Below are 17,837 nucleotides of genomic sequence, written 5' to 3' on the forward strand. Positions count from 1 at the left end.
CTGAAACTTTGTTACCATCTGCAGTTTGTGGAGAGCTCTCACCTCGGGAGGCGAGGCTTTGCCTGAGGAAGTATCCAAGACTGCTCTAATAAAATGGAGCTCTTGGGATGGTATCATGTGAGACTTCTTGAAATTGAGGGAGAAGCCTAGTTTGTTAAGAAAGTTACAGGTGATCGACGGATGTTCCTGAGCTAGTTCGGGAGAACGCGCTCTGATCAACCAATCGTCCAGGTAGGGGTAGACGTGAATCCCCCCCTCTCCTGAGACGTGATGCCACAACCGCCATCAGTTTGGTGAAAACCCTTGGGGCGGAGGTTGGCCTGAATGGCAGAACTCGAAACTGATAGTGAGAACCGCAAACCTCAGGTACTTTCTGTGCTTGGGATGGATTGGCACATGAAAGTAAGCATCCTGAAGGTCCAATGAAGGATCTGAGAAAGGGTTACCATCTTGAACTTGTCCTTCCTGAGGAACTTGTTTAAGTTTCTTAAGTCCAAGATGGGTCTCAGTCCTCTGTCCTTCTTTGGAATGAGAAAGTAAGGGGAGTACCAACCCTTGTTCCTCTCCGCTACAGGTACATGTTCTATTGCACCTTTCTCTAGCAGGGTTAAAATTTCCTGCAACAGGAGCGGATCTGGAATTTTGACAGAGTTGGTTCCCGGTGGATGATCCCGAGACCTTTTTAGGAAGGGAAAGCAGTAACCTTGAGCTACTGTCTCCAGTGCCCAAGCATCTGAAGTAATGCCCCGCTATTCTTTCAGATGCTGAGAGATTCTGCCTCCCACCGGGGTTTTGTGTGATAAGGCCTCAGAGTAATTTGGAGGCGGCTGCAGGAGCGGCTGAGGGCAAAGATGTCGTACCGGAGGCTGGTTTTGCACTTTTTCCTCATCCACCACGAGCAACATTTCTCTTGCCTCTCTGAATGGCCTGTCCTCTTCCTCTACCAAAAGAGCAGTAGTACCGAAAAGAACAACCTCTCCAGGAAGATGAGCCCGAATAATGTTTCTGAGGCTGTCGCATGGAGGCGCTAAGTGTCTGTAGTTTTTCTAAGCTTTCATCAGCTTTACTACCAAACAGCCTCAAGCCATCAAAAGGCATGTTGAGTCGCCTGGCCTGAACGTCTGGCGCAAACCCCGACTTCCTCAACCACGCAAATCTGCGTAACACTGTGCTTTCAGCCATGGATCTGCTGATACTATCAGCAGTATCCAGTCCAGACTGGAAACGTTCCCCCATTGCCGCCTTTCCGTCTTTGACAATATTCAGGAAGCCTTCCGTTCCTCGCCTTCCGGAATATGTTCAGCTGCGGCCGAAATGCAGTCCCACGGGGTATGGGTGAACCTGGCCAGGGTACAGGTGACAGTTGACTTGAGAGCCATGCTACCCGAGGTAAAGGCCTTACGGGCCAAGCATCCACCTTCTTATCCTCTCTATCCGGGGGGATAGATGGATAGGCTGTTTGTCTTGATAAGTTGCAGCCTGAATAACCAGACTTTCTGGAGTGGGATGCCTACTTAAATAATCAGGGTCAGAACTAGAAGTTCTAAACTTCTTTGAAAAATTACTGTTGACTGCAGCAATTGTATCAGGAACTTCCCAGTTTGTTTCTACCGTTCTCTGAAGTGCCCTATGGAAGGGGAGAACTGGATCCTTCTGGGGGCCCTGGTCAAGTATATCAGTCATATCATCCTGATCAAATGTGGGTGAAGCTCTACCCCAGCCCATGTATTCAACAACCCTATTCATTAGACTCCTGTACCCTGAATCTGCATGTTCTCCAGGGTCAGGTTTTGTAAACTCTAGCTCAGGTGACATATCAATGCCACTAGCAGAGTGAAGGCTGTCGCACAGGTCTCTCATTTTCGATTCTGAATCGATTAATTCTTCTGGGACCTCTCTGGTATCATATTGTACTCCAAAAGGAGAAACTTCTTCAAATACACTTTCTTCAAATATAGAACACATGGGCCTCATTACGGGCCCATGGCTGCCTCCAAACCGGGCTCCATTACCGGGTTCCTGCAATGAGGAATAACCGGGTCATTCTTACATAGGAGGACCCGGTAATTCCTCATTGCAGGAACCATTCCCCATTCCCATTTGAGCCCTTATAGGGCTCAATAGCAATGGGGAGGGAGGTAATAACGGGCAGATTTCAACTGGCCCGTTAATACCTCCCTCTTCCACTCGCAGGACCCGGAAAGGACGCCTGGTTTTACCAGGCGTCTGATCCGGGTCCCACAAAGGGAAGCTTGTAATCGGCGCTCCCGTAATAAAGGGGACCGGTCCCGTACTGGCCCCCTTCATTGGGGGGGCGCCAGGGTCGTAATGAGGCCCATGGACTTAAAGAAGTCTGACTTAAGTAAAGGAGTAAATCTCCTTTCCTGTACTTGAGTTTGGGTCGAAGGAATCGAAGGCATCTTCAATGGTATTGAAGGAGTCCTCGAAGACACCGATGACGTCTTCGACAAAGGTGTCGAACACACCCTTTGGCTTCGATCTCGAAGCCGTCGGCGTCGATGGCTTCAAAAGCTTATGTTTTTTAGTCGGTGTTGGGGAAACACTTGATTCTCGATGAATCTTCGACGATTTGATGTCGACTGGAGACTTTCGAGGTTCGCCTTTACTACTGGATTATTCCACAGTAGTTCCTGACTTCGCTGTGTCATCCAACAGAGCGACTGAGGTCTGGCTCTTTTGAGGCTTCTTTGAGGGAGTCGAGGCCGCATTCTCAAAGACCTTCATCATCTTCCTTCTAAATTCATCCCATTTCCTTGGGGAATCCGAATTAGTCGGGCATCATACCAATTCGGTAGACTTATCAGAAGAAGGGAATGGATATGTCTCCTCTTAACCTTCTTTGAAGAGGAAGATGAAGAGCGTCTCGATCTACTGAGTGATCGAAACCTCTTGGAATGTTTACAGCGATCCGATTCTATCGAATCGCTCGATTTCCTATGTTTTTTTGACGAGTCCTTCGAGGAGGCCGTGGAAGCTTTCCGGCCCACCCCCAGATTACCTTTCCTCTCACGAAGGGCCTTCTCCGTCATCGACTGACAGGAGCCACAATCGCCGGTTAGATGGTCTGAACCTAGGCACCAAAGACAAACGCGGTGAGGGTCTGTAATCGACATCTTCGATCCGCAGTCGATACATTTTTTGAACCCCGTCTTGGGAGTAGAAGGGGTGGAAGAAGACATTTTCTGAAGAAAATTTCGAAGTGCGCAGTTCTCGAGAGCGAAGCAATCGGAAAAAGGGAACTGAAGCCAACGGGCGCGGCACGAGCTACTTATACTGAGGTGACGTCGACACGGTATACAGCCTGTCGAGGGACATCGAGGCCACAACCTCGTGCACAGCGCCCTTTGCAGAGACATTTTTTTTCAGAAGCAGCAAAGCTGGCAGGATAGGAATATCATAAGAGGAGGAATACGTGGGTGGACACAATCCATTTGAAATATGGATTTGGGGAGCAGTTATGAGAGGCATTCAAGCAATATGCAAAGCCCCCACAGCAAAGGTTGTAGAAGGGAATTCAGTCTCTGGAGGGGAACTAGACAGGGTTGCCCACTCTCACCTCTCCTGTACGCCCTCTCCATAGAACCCTTGGGGAACATGGTCAGGAAGGACCCCGCCATAGAGGGCATCAGGGTGGGGTACCGCAAATAGAAGCTGGGAATGTACGCAGATGACATGCTTCTCTAACTTACCAACCCTTCTGCCTCCATACCGAAAATCCTCCAGACTACAAGGGAGTATGGCCGATGGGCGGGCTTGAAGGTCAACATAGAGAAATCTACATTGTTCCCATATAACAGCCGGAGGGACCCTGCGGAGGAGGACTTACCCAAACCGGGAATCTCAACTGCCTCAAAGACTATTAAATACCTGGGAATAAACATCACAAGGGACACGAAGGATCTTTATGTGGCAAATATTCCCCCGCTCCTGTCGGAGCTAAACATCGAGCTGTACAGGTGGTCAAAACTCACAATTTCCTGGTTGGGTCGCCTCAATGCAGTCAAAATGGCAATCCTCCCCAGAATGCTCTATCTATAGCAGATGTTGCTGATAGACATCTCAGGGGACCACCCTACTGATCTGAAGGGTAAAATTAGCAGATTCCTATGGCAAGGGAAGAAGCAGAGGATAGCATACAACACCCTGATACAGGATAAAGAAGAGGGGGGAATAGCCCTGCCAGACTTCTATACATACTGCTGTTGTTAGGGAGAATTCTCTGTAAAGGCTAATTTCCCAAACCTAGGGAGGCCCCCAGCAGCTTTGCTGGATTTTCGGGGTTTTATTTTTTCTCCTCCTAAGAGTGAGACTCTTTTTCTCCCACTCTTAGACATGATTTGAGGTGTTCCTTTGACTTTGTATGTGTTGTATGGGCTATGGGGTCCTTTACCCCATAGGGCTTCATGTGTTTTTGGTATATGGGTTACACAGCACCCTCTGTGCAGTAACGCAGGGGTGTCGTAGCGACCCCCAAACAGACTCCATACCCTGGAACTGACTACTGTCTCCCAGGGCATGTAAAGTCACCATTGGCTTTACTAGTCTTAAATCGGGAACAGAACCAGTACAAACCATCATATTGTGGACGTGCTGGTCGGGGCAATTCGATTGCCCCGGGGTCTGTTGTTTGAAGGGGCACTGTCCAGTCCCCCCGACTGAGTTTTGGCTGGTGGCAGTGGATACTACTTTTTATATTCGACCGCAAATATATTCCTATGGGATTTTCCCATTGTTCGAGGCCACCACTTTTTAATATAGCCTCGAACATACCGCCAGTTTATTAAATTTATATAAATTCACCGGTTGGTATTTTTTGACGAAACTCGGTTCCAAAATGGCGTTTGTGTTCACTTCTGTGACTCCAACCCAAGTCGAGCCCTTTGTTCCACTTTTTGGCGGGCTTCTCCACAGAAGCCTCCAAAAGTGGTGCCACTCTGGGTACCAAAGGGAGTGTGGGAGGGGGTTTAGGCAACTCAAGTCGCACTCTGGTGTGATTGGCCCAGTGGTGAGCTGCCCGGCTCACCACTTAGCATGTTTGAGTGACAGCTAGGACTGATGAATGGGGGTTTTCTGCACAAAAGCAGGGCTTTGGGGACTGGAACGACCTGCAACGACGACACCACCGGTGGAGCCCTGCTGAACCGTCTCACCACTTTTCCCGACGACAGAGGAGATCTCCAGTCCGGAGAGTCTTCTTCCTTTGACTGGTGGGGGTAACCAGTTTGCCCGTCTTTTCGGCTTCCTGGACGATCTCGTGGCCACCTTGCCTGTGCCAAGCACCCCGGCAACCGGAATACCACGGTTTACCACTACCGTGAAGAAAAGGGTAGTACCTTGTAACCGGAAAACTCAGCGGCTGGTTTCTTCCCTGGCAGTGCAACGACCTTCATCTTTCCTCCACGTCGAGACCTCCTCTTCCTCTGGACGAAACACCGACTTGCACCCGCTGCCAGGAACAACTGCCCCCGCTGAAGCGTTCTTCCCATTTCAGGTACTGTGTCCCGCCTGGCTTCCCTTGCGACAGATCGTTCGGGGCGACAGTAAATCCTCGACTTTCTAACCGGGTTAGCCTGGGGCCTGTTAACTAACTTTTCCTGACCTGCTCTCAATCTCTTGTGAACTATCTACAAAGACTCTTTAGGCATAACCCCACTGTGTGATCCTGAACACATTTCTCTTGCTCTCTCTAAGAGTGGGCCTGGCATTTGAACTTCCTTGCTCTCCAGTAGACTTTGCCTAACCTGCCTCACTGTGGTTCTTTTAAAAGTATTGAAATTGTGTGCTTCCATAACTCTGCCTTTTCCCTCCCTTTTTTTTAATAACATATTGGAGTGCCATCTTAGGTTAAGCGCTCACCTTTGTCTGAAAATAAGTGGTGTTTCTCACTAAGACTTGTCTAATAAGTAATCAGGGTTGTATATATATATAATAGTGACTGTGTGTTGAATTTACTTACCTCTTTTTGTGCTAGTGTAATTTACAAGTGTGTCTTTAAATAAATAAGTATATACTTTTACACCAAAGCTCTGGTCAGTGTTTGCTTGTGCTACTCTATCTCTGTACCTATTGTGAATACTCTATATACTGCCTAACTCATCTTGAGAGAAGCCTGACTGCTCAGCCACAGCTACCAGGTAAATCTGGGTGGTACAGACTGCTACCAATTGGGTTTACTGCCAACCACCTGTAGTCCTAAATATTTTGCAGTAGTCCCTAAGGGAACTGCACAGGTTTCTGCCAAACAGCTGTGCAACTCAGTTCAGGGCTCTGGTGCCAAATCTCAGAGGGGACAAGGACAAGCAGTGGGTGGAGATAGAAAACAACCTACTGAGACCTGTGACACTAGGGGAATGGCTCTGGGCACCGAAGTCAGCATATCCAAGTAAATCCGTAAACCACAGGATGCTGGGCTCGCTCCTTAACTGTGGTGGAACTAACACGAAATGAAGGGATTTATAACGTGGCATTCCCCCATGAGCCACATTTGGGCCGCAACAATCAAAAATGATATTCGGGACTCGCAGCGTTTCCAAGAGTGGTATGAAGCGGGACTGGAGGGAGTGGGTCAAATAATAAAAGGCAATACATGCATCTCCTGCAAGAATTAGAAGGGCCGAAAATCAAACCCTAATCGGTCTTCCACTTCCTGCAATTGAAGGGGGTTCTGATGTCCCCGAAATGGAGGGACAAGCTGCAAAGAGATCTGTATCCACTGGAAAGGATATTGAGCAAATCCACATCGACAAGGGGCCTCATCTCTCAGTTACAAAGCCCCTTTGACCAAAGAGACAAACGTGAACAAAGCCCTCACAAAGAGATGGGAAAAGGATCTGGGTAAACCACTTCAGAAAGACCTTTGGAAACGCCTCTGTAAGAACGCCCATAAAACCTCCATCTCATGTCAAGACAAACTACACGGACTAAAACCTCTCCACAGGTGGCAATATGATCCCAATCGGTCAAACCCGCTGTTTTGGACAGGATGCAGCCAGCAAGCGGACTATTGGCATGTGTGGTGGTCGTGTCAGAGAGTGAACATTCTGGAAGGAGGTTCAGGCATGGTTAAAAGCATAAACGGCCTTGAGCAAAACTGTGATCCGTGGCTAGTCCTATTTGGGCTCGAGCAATCGGAGGGCCACTGGTCCCATCTCCCGCACATGCCACACGTCCTACTATTGGCTGCAAGAGTGTGCCTCAAGATAAATTGGAAATCATTGACTCTCCTGTCAGAAAGAATTTTGGCCCAAAAAGCCCAGGAAATGTATGAGATGGAAAAAAAAATCACAGGGGCGCTCCATGACCTCTCACCCGGAAGAGAAATGGAATGGCTACCTTTCCTCAACGCATACAAATAAATCCTTCCCAAGTTCCATCACAGGCATATCTCCGACCTGTCCGAATTCCATGAACCGTGTCTGGTACTTTCGACCCATCTCGTCTGCTGGGGGGAAGGGAGGGTAGAGGTTAAAAGGGTTACATAGCAAAAATTGATGTGACCAGAGTTCATGTTATTGGTTTCCTTAAAAGTTCAAACCCACGCATATGCGGAGGGGTAGGGGGCTGAACTGTTGGTGATACATGCAAATGTGTGAATTTTGAACCTCAAAAAAGGCTGAATAAATAAAGAAATATAAAAAAGTGTGGGGGCGTGTCACACTCCAAATATCCCCTAGTTCTGGGTAGGGCGGAGGTCAGCACACTAGAGTCACACAGGCTTAATTATCAACAGAAATCTATATCTGTTTAGCAAATCCTGACAAATATTCTCTGCGAAAAGTAGGTTTATAAACATGCTTGTAACATCACCCATCACATCACAAAATACCTTTCCCAAACTAACTTTTCCCTGGCTCTTCACTATGATGCACCTTACCTTCACTGTGGTAATGCCTAGTTTTGCAGCAGCCTTTAGATTTGACCCAATGTCATCTAAGAATATAGATTCCTTTGAAAGAATGCCGAGGCGATCCAAGCAAAGCTGATAGATCCTGAGGTCTGGTTTACACATTCCCACTCTGCATGATTCAACAATCTGATGGAGGATGCAACATAATTAGATTGACCATTTACAAATCGCAAGGCACAAATTGCAAAATATCATCAACGTTTTAAAAAACTATTTCACAGAGAAATGACAAATTGACGGATAGAAATGCATCAGCTAATGCTACACCAGAAATTCCTCTCAATCGCATTTCATCTCCCTGGTTTATTTTAAGTTTGGGCTATTAAGTGGGCAAAGCTTTAAGCCAAAACTATTTAATTAGAGTACAGATAGGGAGAAATGGCATGTGTTATGTTATGTTACCTAAATGTGTAGAGCGTGCGGTCGCCCAGAGGCATCATGGTGCTGGTGAGGAAGCTACAGGCTAAAGAGGATCAATAGAAAATCAGAAAGATAAAACAGAGTGGTTTTCAGAGCTTTCCTGAAAGCCAAATGGTTGGCAGTAGCTTTGAGTAATAATGGGAGAGTGTTCCAAAGCTTGGCCGCGGCAATGGAAAAGGCCCTGCTGCCAAGTCTTTCCCGGTTAAACCTGGGAACCATTAGGAGGTTAGTGGTCAAAGAGCGCAGAGTATGTTCCGGAATGTATCGGGAGAATTTGGAATGGAGGACTTCCGCTCCTAAACCATGGATTGCCGATGGACAATACATAATGACTTAAACTTAACTCGCTGCACCACTGGAAGCCAGTGGAGTCTGCGAAGCACCGGTGAAATATGGGCATCATAGGGGGAGCCAGTGGCTAATCTGGCTGCCAGGTTCTGTATACGTTGGAGCCGTTGGAGCAAGCCAGTCGGTTGAGATAGATACAGGGAGTTACAATAGTCCAACGTGAAAGGACCAGTGCGGCCACCACGGAAGGACGCATGGCTTCCGGAATCATAGGCAGGACCCTCTTTAAAACCCTGATCTGGTGATGGGCAGACTGACAGACAGCCGTAACCTGATTTGACAAGGAGAGAGATGCAAAAATAATAACCCCCAAGTTCTTCACTTTGTTAACTGGACTCTGCAATGGGCCCAGCGATGTGGGCCAAAAGGCAGGGGTCCATAGCGAGGGGCTGGGGGGGCAGCCCACCACCATCACTTCTGTTTTATCGCCGTTGAGCTTGAGCCAGTTTTGGTACATCCAGACGCCGACTGCTTTAAGGCAGTCGTGAAGGCAGACCACAGTATGATCCTGATTAAGCCGGATTAGGATTTGGGTGTCATCAGCGTAGGAATAACAATTGAATCCATAGGAACGAATAAGGCAGACCAGTGCCCAGATATACATGTTGAACAAAATCAGAGAGAGCAAAGATCCCTGAGGGACACCACAGGTAAGAATACAAGGGGCAAAAAGGAAGGAAGGCATAGCGAGAGTCTGAGTGTGGTCTGAAAGAAAAGAGGCAACCCAAGCAAGAACAGAGCCAGAGATCCCAATCTGTGCAAGATGAGATAGAAGGATGGGATGGTCCACCGTATCAAACGCAGCAGATCGATCCAGTAGGATCAGGGCCCCTACTCCACCTGCATCAGCCAATCTGGACATATCGTCCTGCACCGAGACAAGCACACTTTCCGTCGTTCTACCTGGCCTAAAACCTGCCTGGGCGTTATTGAAAATCTTAGAAGATTCCAAGAAGGAAGATAGAAGAGGCGTGACCAGCGATTCCAAAAGTTTAGCCAGGAACGGAAGTAGAGTAATTGGGGTGAAAATTAGCAAGGATGGTAGGGTTAAGTGAGGGTTTCTTAAGGAGTGGAATAACCCTTGCGGATTTCAGTTCCGAGGGTACCAATCCGGATTGGCAGGAGTTATTAATAGCCGTGGTGATATCAGCTAGGATATCAGGGGCGATTGTCTTCATGATAATGGCAAGAATGGCATCCTCGGGGGAGGAAGATGTAATCTTTAAAGTGGCTGCTAGGACTTCTGCCTCAGTAAACAAAGGAAAAGTGGACCAACTAGCAAGGGAATCAGGAGGAGGGGATGGCACAAAGCTGGTGGTACCAGGAGACAGTGTCGTTGAAGATTTAGCGATGTTAGATCGAATCACATCGATTTTAGTGGTAAAAAAGGATGCAAGGTCATTGCACAACTATTGTGATGGCTTAACCATAGATGTCAATGGTTCCGAGGAAGCAAGTGCGTGAACAATAGAAAATAAAACTTTTGGCTTAAGAAGAGCATTTTCAATTCTTTGAGCAAAGAAAGTTGATTCAGCTAGCTTAACCGTAGCTAGATAAAAAGAAAGACTGAGCTTGAACGATTCTCTAAGTGTCGGATCATAACTGATCCGCCACTTACGTTCAGCTCGTCTGAGTTGAAGACGGACATTTTTGAGCAGGTCGGTGAACCAAGGCTGGGATGGTAGCCTGTGGCCTTGAATCAGTTTCAATGGGGCATAGCAATTGGCAGCGGACACCAATGACTGAGAGAGTGTGGTTAATGATAGGGGTCTCAGGGAAGCACAGTTAGAGGCTATATGAGCACCGAGTGCTTTGGGATCGACAGAACGCCAGGAGCGGAGTAGCGTCTTGGGGGGAAGAACTTTACAGAGGGGGTAACTAGCCTAAATGAACATGAAACCAAGTATTGATCAGACCAGGTTACTGGCTCAATCGGGCCAGGATCGAGCAGGGCATCTTGGGCAAATAACAGGTCAAGGATATTTCCGTGCAGATGGGTAGGGGTTTGAATTAGTTGGCGGAGGTGGTGGTCGGAAAGGCTATCAAAAAATGAATTGAGTTCGTCCGATCTAGATTATTTGAAGTGTAGATTAAGATCACCTAGTATCACAAGATTGGTATGATGCAAGTTTAGATCAGCTATAAAATCGATGAAGCCTTTCCCAAAAAGGCCTATAGGGCCTGGGGGACGATAAATCAGCAAGAGGTGGGTAACGCACGAGGGCGAGAGTACACACCGACAGTGGAGGGCTTCCATATTTAATGTATATGGGGGGCATGGTATCTGGGTAACTGTATATATATATCTTTGAAGATAACAGCAATGCCTCCACCACGCTTAGGGGGTGGGCGGTCATGATGGAGGATGCAATAGTTTGAGGGGAGAGCTTGGACAATAGCAGGTGCCGAGCTGGGAGTGAGCCAAGTTTCTGTCAGGCATAGAAAGTCTGATTTCCTATGAGCTAGTAGATCCCAGATCTCACCAGCGTGACCTGGGAGACCTGATATTTAGTAGGCATAGATTATGGGTGGTCATCGTGGGCTCCGTATTATAAGTGCTAGTAGAGGAAGGGGGGGCTACAATGGATGTGTGAGGGCTCCAGCCAATAGGCCACTTAGTATCCGGGGGGGGCGAGAGAAAGCAGAAAGCTTTTATCCAAAATGCCCCTTCTGGCCCTTCCCGGCACGGATGGGCACAGACGGGCACAGACGGGCACAGACAGGCTTGCCTTTAGCGCGCTGGCGGCGTGCCCGCTGCGCCCGCTGCGCCCGCCCGCTGCGTTGGCGACCGATCCAGCACATAAGTGCTGAGATCGGGATGAAAGCGAGGCAGAGGGCAGGGCCGATGGGCAGAGAAAGAGGACTAAAGTCATCTTGGCCCAGGAGGCTTGCCTCTACACTGCTAAAGAGAAACTAAACTGTAAACACGGCGCCACCTAGTCAGCAGCCATGGCAGTCATTCAATTCCTTCTTTCACGCAAATACGTAAAGCAATCACACAATGTTACAATTTCAATAAAGTGCAACAATTAAAAATAAAAAGGGTTTTTAAAACAGAATTACACAATTTTGCTGCTGTCCTCGAGCGGAGCAGCTTCCTTCCCATATGACTAGGGACGCAGAGCTTGTATGTATTGTTCCATTATTTGCCCACCCATTGCCTGCCCATGGAAATGCTTGTCCTTATGGCCATTCCCACCCAGTTCCTGCCAGTACCCGCCCCAAAACACCACCTCATGGAACTCTTTGAACTCACTTTAATCAAACCTTACCATCAAACTTGCACTCAAAGTACCTTCCAGTGTTTTTTCAAAGCAGTGTTCTGAGAGTTATTGGGCCTCATTATGAGTATGTCGGTCCGGTTGTTACAGGACCGGCACACTCCCAGTTCTGCGGTCGGGTGCCGTCCCACCCGCAGACTTTGACAGATGCACCGGCACTGTGTGCAACAGTACCGGTGCATTTTTCCTCCCCATTCCCATTGAGTCCATTAGGACTCAATGGGAATGGAGAGTTACTTTTTCCGGCGCCTGACTTCAGGGACTGCCGGGGCTGTAATGCCCCGGTAATTCCACAAAGCAGGCGCCGGAAAAAATGCACAACTCTGGCGGCAGCTTGCCGTTTTTATTGGCACGACTCCCGCCAGGGTCGTAATGACACCCATTGACTTAATTTGGAGCTGAAACCTGCTACTGGTGTAATAAAAATGTCTTAACCAGGTCTACCTTGAGCCACTCGATTTATAATTACTATGCGTGTCCTTCACGGAATTCCTGTTAAAAACAGGCATTGGCAAAGCCAACAGTTGTGTCGTGTGTATAAGTATTAGGCATTTGCCAGCTACTGCTATTAAATGGCTGGGTACTTACACCATTTTGCACCTGCTACCATCAATGGCCAGTTAATACCATTACAGCAGTGCCTTTCCAATGCCTACGTAAAAGCCCAAACTGTTGGCATTGCCAATGCTTGTTTCACTTGTTACCGTTACATGCATATGTACATAAGTCAATACCATGTTCCCAAAGGGAGAAGTCCATCCGCAATTGCCAGGTCACATCGCATTTCAATCTTTATCAGTGAGGTGTCATTTTAAAACCTTAGCACAGTGACCTCAGGAACCATGTCTGTGCACCTTCATCCCACTTAGGGGGAGAAAACAAAAAGATGGTGGGCCAAACACTCTAACCAATGCTTTTCAACCCCTTGGAATTCGTGAGAGTAGCCTTCCATTGCATCATTCGAGCATGTCTGTACTAATACTGTCATGCTCGGCCTCAGGGCCTTTCAACATGTTGAATTGAATTGGGCCACAATATAGCTTGTCCCTCCACCATCCTTCTGACAAAGAATGCGAAACCGTTTTTTAAGCCATCATTTAGGGTTTCAGAACCTAGCTGGCTGCCTTTCTTTGTTCTACAGTTCAGATGCCAATAAACCAACCCATGGTAACCTGCATCTACTCACCCTCTCCCTCCATTGATATATCTAAGATTTTGCCACCGTTTTGCTTTTCAGACACGTGTAATGACCTCAGCACTTACCCTATTACACTGACTAAAAGTTCTTTGTAATGCACATTTAGACCATTAGTTGAAAAGTAATTGGCTCTTTACAGGCCCTTTATTCACATTCTATTAGAGTAGATATTACTACAAAATAAATGCGACCGACTGTACATGAATACAGGAATAAACACAAGGGGTATACATGACTGTTTGTGCAGTTGTAGGAGAAAGCTTCATCTCGGCCATGACTACACTACCCAGTCCCAAGGCAGGTAGGCAGAGAGATTGCACATCAACTAACGGGGTCTGGAGCGGTGCTTCCTCCCTCTCAGCGAGGCTTCAACACCCGGGGCTCGAATTCTCTGTCTCCTCTCGGGATACCTCGCTTCTTAAGGGGGACAAATCCCCGCCCCTCATAAGTTGCCGACTGTCCCCGGCCGAAGGACCGACAGTAAGCATGGGAGGCATGAGTGGAAAAATCCAGATAGTAGTGGAAAAACCCAGCTCGTCTCCCGCACGCTCGTTCGCAGCACCCCTTATCAATGCATCTGCACATCTGCGACTCCCCCCTCGGCTCATCCTTGAGTGAACAATATGAAAACTGTCCATAATAAGCTCATCTGCTTTCACACTAAAATATCGCAACTGTTGCAGAACTCATGTCTGCCTTCTAACTGAACTCACAGAAATGTAGACTTTTATCGCGGTTTGGAAGTGAATGTCTAAAATGGCCGCGCCCCGGCGCCATGTTGTTTAGCTAATTTTCGCACACGCACTATGGCCACAGAATGTAGGCACAAGATGGGGTGATGGTATGTTCATATTCCCTACAGAAGCATCACTCTAGAGAGTCTAGACGTACTATGGGCTGTGTCACTTTAAATGTGTATTTGCTGTTCAAAGACCACCCTTTTAAAACAGTGTTAACTTACCACACACACGTTTTATCCTGCATTCAGCTCTTTAGTGTGGGACAGTGAACAGAGTTGGAGATAAGTGAATTGTATTTTAAGGGTGGAGCTCATCTGATAAAACCTCAGTGATAAAACCCAGAAAATTACCCATTGAGATCTTCATTAGGGAAATATCTCCATTATAATCATACAAGCATTCCCAGCTGCAGGCTAGAGGAGCCCCAAAAATTTGGGGGAAATTGGCTACAACAAAGCCCATGTATTTTGAGCGGCAGTGAATACAGTATTAAAAAGGAAACTCCAAATCAGTTTTGACTCTACCCCCAAAGAAATGTCCATTCAGAATTTGCATTTAACGCAGTTTTCTGATATAGCTTTTTTTTCAGTTCAAAGACTGCAGCAGATTAGAATGTGAGATACAAATTGTATTTTATTATACCAATAATGCCTGATCCAGCGCACCAGATTGGGTGGTAACTGCACAGGGCCAAAATGATAGTTATAACGGTGGGTCCCCGTGCTGTTACCAACCGATCCAGCCCATCAGATTGGGTATTATTGCTATTAGCACCATGAGTTTTGAATCTTGAAACCCGGAGTGCTGACAACAGAGCCCATATTCCATTTCCAATGGTGGCCAGCAGGGACAGGAAGCAGCAGCAGCGACACCGGAATCAAGGGGTGGGAAGGCACCAGAGACACAAGGCGAAGTGAGGGGAGGGTGTGGGGAAGATGGCGGGTGGGGGAAACAGCCATAAAGCTGCTCGAAACGCGGGATGAGATTATGGGATTCAGCATGCGATTTGACCAACCTGATTGGTTGCCCCTCCCGTTGCGCGTGCTAATAACTAGTATCACATACTTTTACAGGTCATAATGGGATTCAAAATATCTGTGTTGTGGTATTATCATTGTAATGAATACATTCTGCAAGATGCTTATGGAAGAGGTAAACCTCTCACTTAACATTAGCAAAATGTAATATTACTTCCTTTAAACTCACCACATCAAACTGTTCTCGGTCCAAAGGTAGGTAGCTCTCTCCACTGTGCAGAAAAAAGTTGTTGCTCAAAACAGCAGTCTTCAGTCCCTCTGCACGGATGCATTGCAATGCTTCTGTCATGTCTGGGCGCTGCCTTGACATATGCGGACCTGTTAGCTCAGAGAGGAAAGAGTCCACTGGAACAAACATGCAAGCCTGTATGAGAAAAGAAGAAACAGCCAACTTACTACTATTCCTACCATTACCAGAAGGAAAATACAGTGTTTTTCATCACCAACATACTTGTAGCGAACAACAATTCAAATCAACAATCATTCAATACATACAAAAGCAGAGAATATATTCCATCCAGCACTGCGCGGCTCTCTTGACCTCCGGACACGTGCTGTTATGGACATTTCAAAGATAAGGACATATCTATGAAACCCATAGCATCCCGTGCAATGTAGGGTGATGCTTCAAAACATTGAAGCAAACTCCACAAAAGATCAATATTGTCTGACGGATCAAAGGTATTCATCCCTTCTCCCCAAGGAGGGGCCTTCCCCTTTGACGCTAGGGAGGTGAGCCCGCTCCGCAAAACCCTCCCTAGGTATCTGGACAAGTGGGACCTCACTGGGAGAGACTCCCCATTAGGGGCAAGGACACCCGTTCCTGTGAGGAACCTCCTAAGCCACACAGAATAGTAGCATGCATGGTACTATCTGCTACAAAGACTAATGTAACTTCTACATATTTGGTTGATGGTAATGCTGGAACCGACCAGCCCGGAGAGGGAAAGGAGACTGTCTCTTTAACTACTTAACTGGGACGAGTGGAGGAACAGAGAAGCAGAGAGTATCCACTGCTGGGGAAGGACCCTGACGTAGGCACACCTGAGACAAGCCACGGAGTCGGACGTTTTCAAAGATCTGCAGAAGGCCAGAGTAAGATGCTGGAGTACCGGCGTACTTTAAAGCTGAGGTGCTGTTGTGAAACAGGAAAGTAGATTCCTGTGTCAGGTGGTGGCGAGACCACATCCAAATCGTGGTGGGCAGGACGCCCAACGAAACACGCCGAGACCATCAGAGAAGGCAAGTGGGAGCGCAACCAGCTTCCTAATGTTAAACCCTGTATATGGCAGAAGAGAAGCAGATGTTAAGGATTTCAATCAGGCGATACACCCTGGTCTCAGCCCAGTATGCAGCGCACAAATGAAATACTTGTTTTATTATGTCTATAGGTTCAATATTCTGAGCGATATACCACTCATATCACACCCCTTCTCAAAATACCCCCAGGTCACAATGGACCAGGAATCAGGCTGGTTGGTAAAGGTAATATATATTTATTTATTTATTTTAAATTCAAATCAAGCATATGCTTTGTAATAGGGAGCAGCAATCACCAATGTGGTGACAATAACAGATAGGAAGGTATGTAAGGCATTTAAATTCACTTTTGGGAACACCGCATATAAAACAGAGAAAAGAACAGTTTTGGCTTGTTTGAAAAGCTGGCATTTAAGTCAAGATTTCCCCCCTGCAAAATTGCTTAACTCACAAATAAGCAATTCTATACAGATATAAGGAAGCAGCAGGTATTCAGGAATAAAGAACAGAGAACAGGATTTGAATACAACCTTCCCTCCCCCAAACAAGAGAGAAAAACGGGTTGAAATCTTACACTTTTAAAATGACATTCGAAAATGGCTTAGCAAAACAATGAAAAGTGAGCAAAAATCCTTAATTCAGTATACATTTCTATGGGAGCAAGATTGAAAGGATGCTAACAATCATAAGCTATAGTATGAGCAAAAGTAAATACTGGAAATCTTAATGGAAGTTTGGAAATAATGAAAAATCACACGTGTCAAACTTTGCATAAATGCAAATTCCCACCTAAAATTGACTAAGCGGTTTTTAACAAAAAATGGGAGAAATACACTGTATTGGCGTGCGGTCTTTGTGTTGGTATGTAGCTACAGGTCTGATGTATAAGTCAGAGTTGAAATTAAGTCTCTAGCTATTAAACTGAGGAAAACATCCGAGGTTGAATGAGAGGCGTTTTTAGAAAAATCGGGCAGTGAAATCAGAAAAGAACTCAGTTTGGACAAGAAAATATTTACTATAGTTTACTCTATGACTAGAGCATTCCAGCTAGAATACCAAGGAGGCACAAAGTAAGCTCTGGAGTTGATTCATGACTTCAACACCAAATCCCCAGTGTCCTCTCCTGGCGGAACCAGTCGGATCACTTGAAGTAGGATGGATGGGTTAAGATTTACACAAGATGAAAATGACTAAAGAAATGGCGCTTAGCAAGATAGATCAAAGACAGGATTGCAAGCATTCTGACAATGTGACAAGTTATTAAGGTAAGGATTGGAGGGTTTAGAGATTGGGATGAAACCAGGCAATGTATGCTATGAGTTTTCTATGCTTCCTATTAATACGTACAGTCCACTTTAATTTAAGATTTTGGACTGTCAAGGGTTCTGGTCATCACACAGATGAGTCTAACCAAGGACAGGAGGGCACATCTGGCGGGATAGGATCAGGTGGGTGGTTCTGGTCACCTGGACTAGCACCTCGGGTTCTGCACTGGACTGGATTGGATTGCGAGTTTGCAGCAGGCATGCATTTAGCAGTAGCAAGCCACACTGGATCAAAATGCTTCCCTTGGATTTTTGGGATTGCTTCAGAATTTGGGCCTCGCTGAAAAAGGAGTTTAGCAAT

The 17,837-nt window shown here is 46.7% G+C and overlaps 1 protein-coding gene across 3 annotated transcripts in view; it reads right to left on the reverse strand.

Moving 5' to 3' along the window:
* The window catches only part of ACAD10 (acyl-CoA dehydrogenase family member 10), a 2,051,508-nt gene that overhangs the window by 1,707,880 nt on the left and 325,791 nt on the right, over positions 1-17,837 (reverse strand). For 2 of the 3 annotated variants that reach the window (XM_069619513.1, XM_069619515.1), the window contains 2 exons: positions 15,121-15,315; positions 7,895-8,053 (listed from right to left, as the gene is read on the reverse strand). In XM_069619513.1, coding sequence (XP_069475614.1) covers positions 7,895-8,053; positions 15,121-15,315 — 354 coding nt within the window. The remainder of the gene's footprint in view (positions 1-7,894; positions 8,054-15,120; positions 15,316-17,837) is intronic. The other variant, XM_069619514.1, reaches the window with a different exon arrangement.

The sequence above is a fragment of the Ambystoma mexicanum genome, chromosome 10 (genome assembly GCF_040938575.1).
Source record: "Ambystoma mexicanum isolate Mex_15411 chromosome 10, UKY_AmexF1_1, whole genome shotgun sequence".
Lineage (NCBI taxonomy): Eukaryota > Metazoa > Chordata > Amphibia > Caudata > Ambystomatidae > Ambystoma > Ambystoma mexicanum.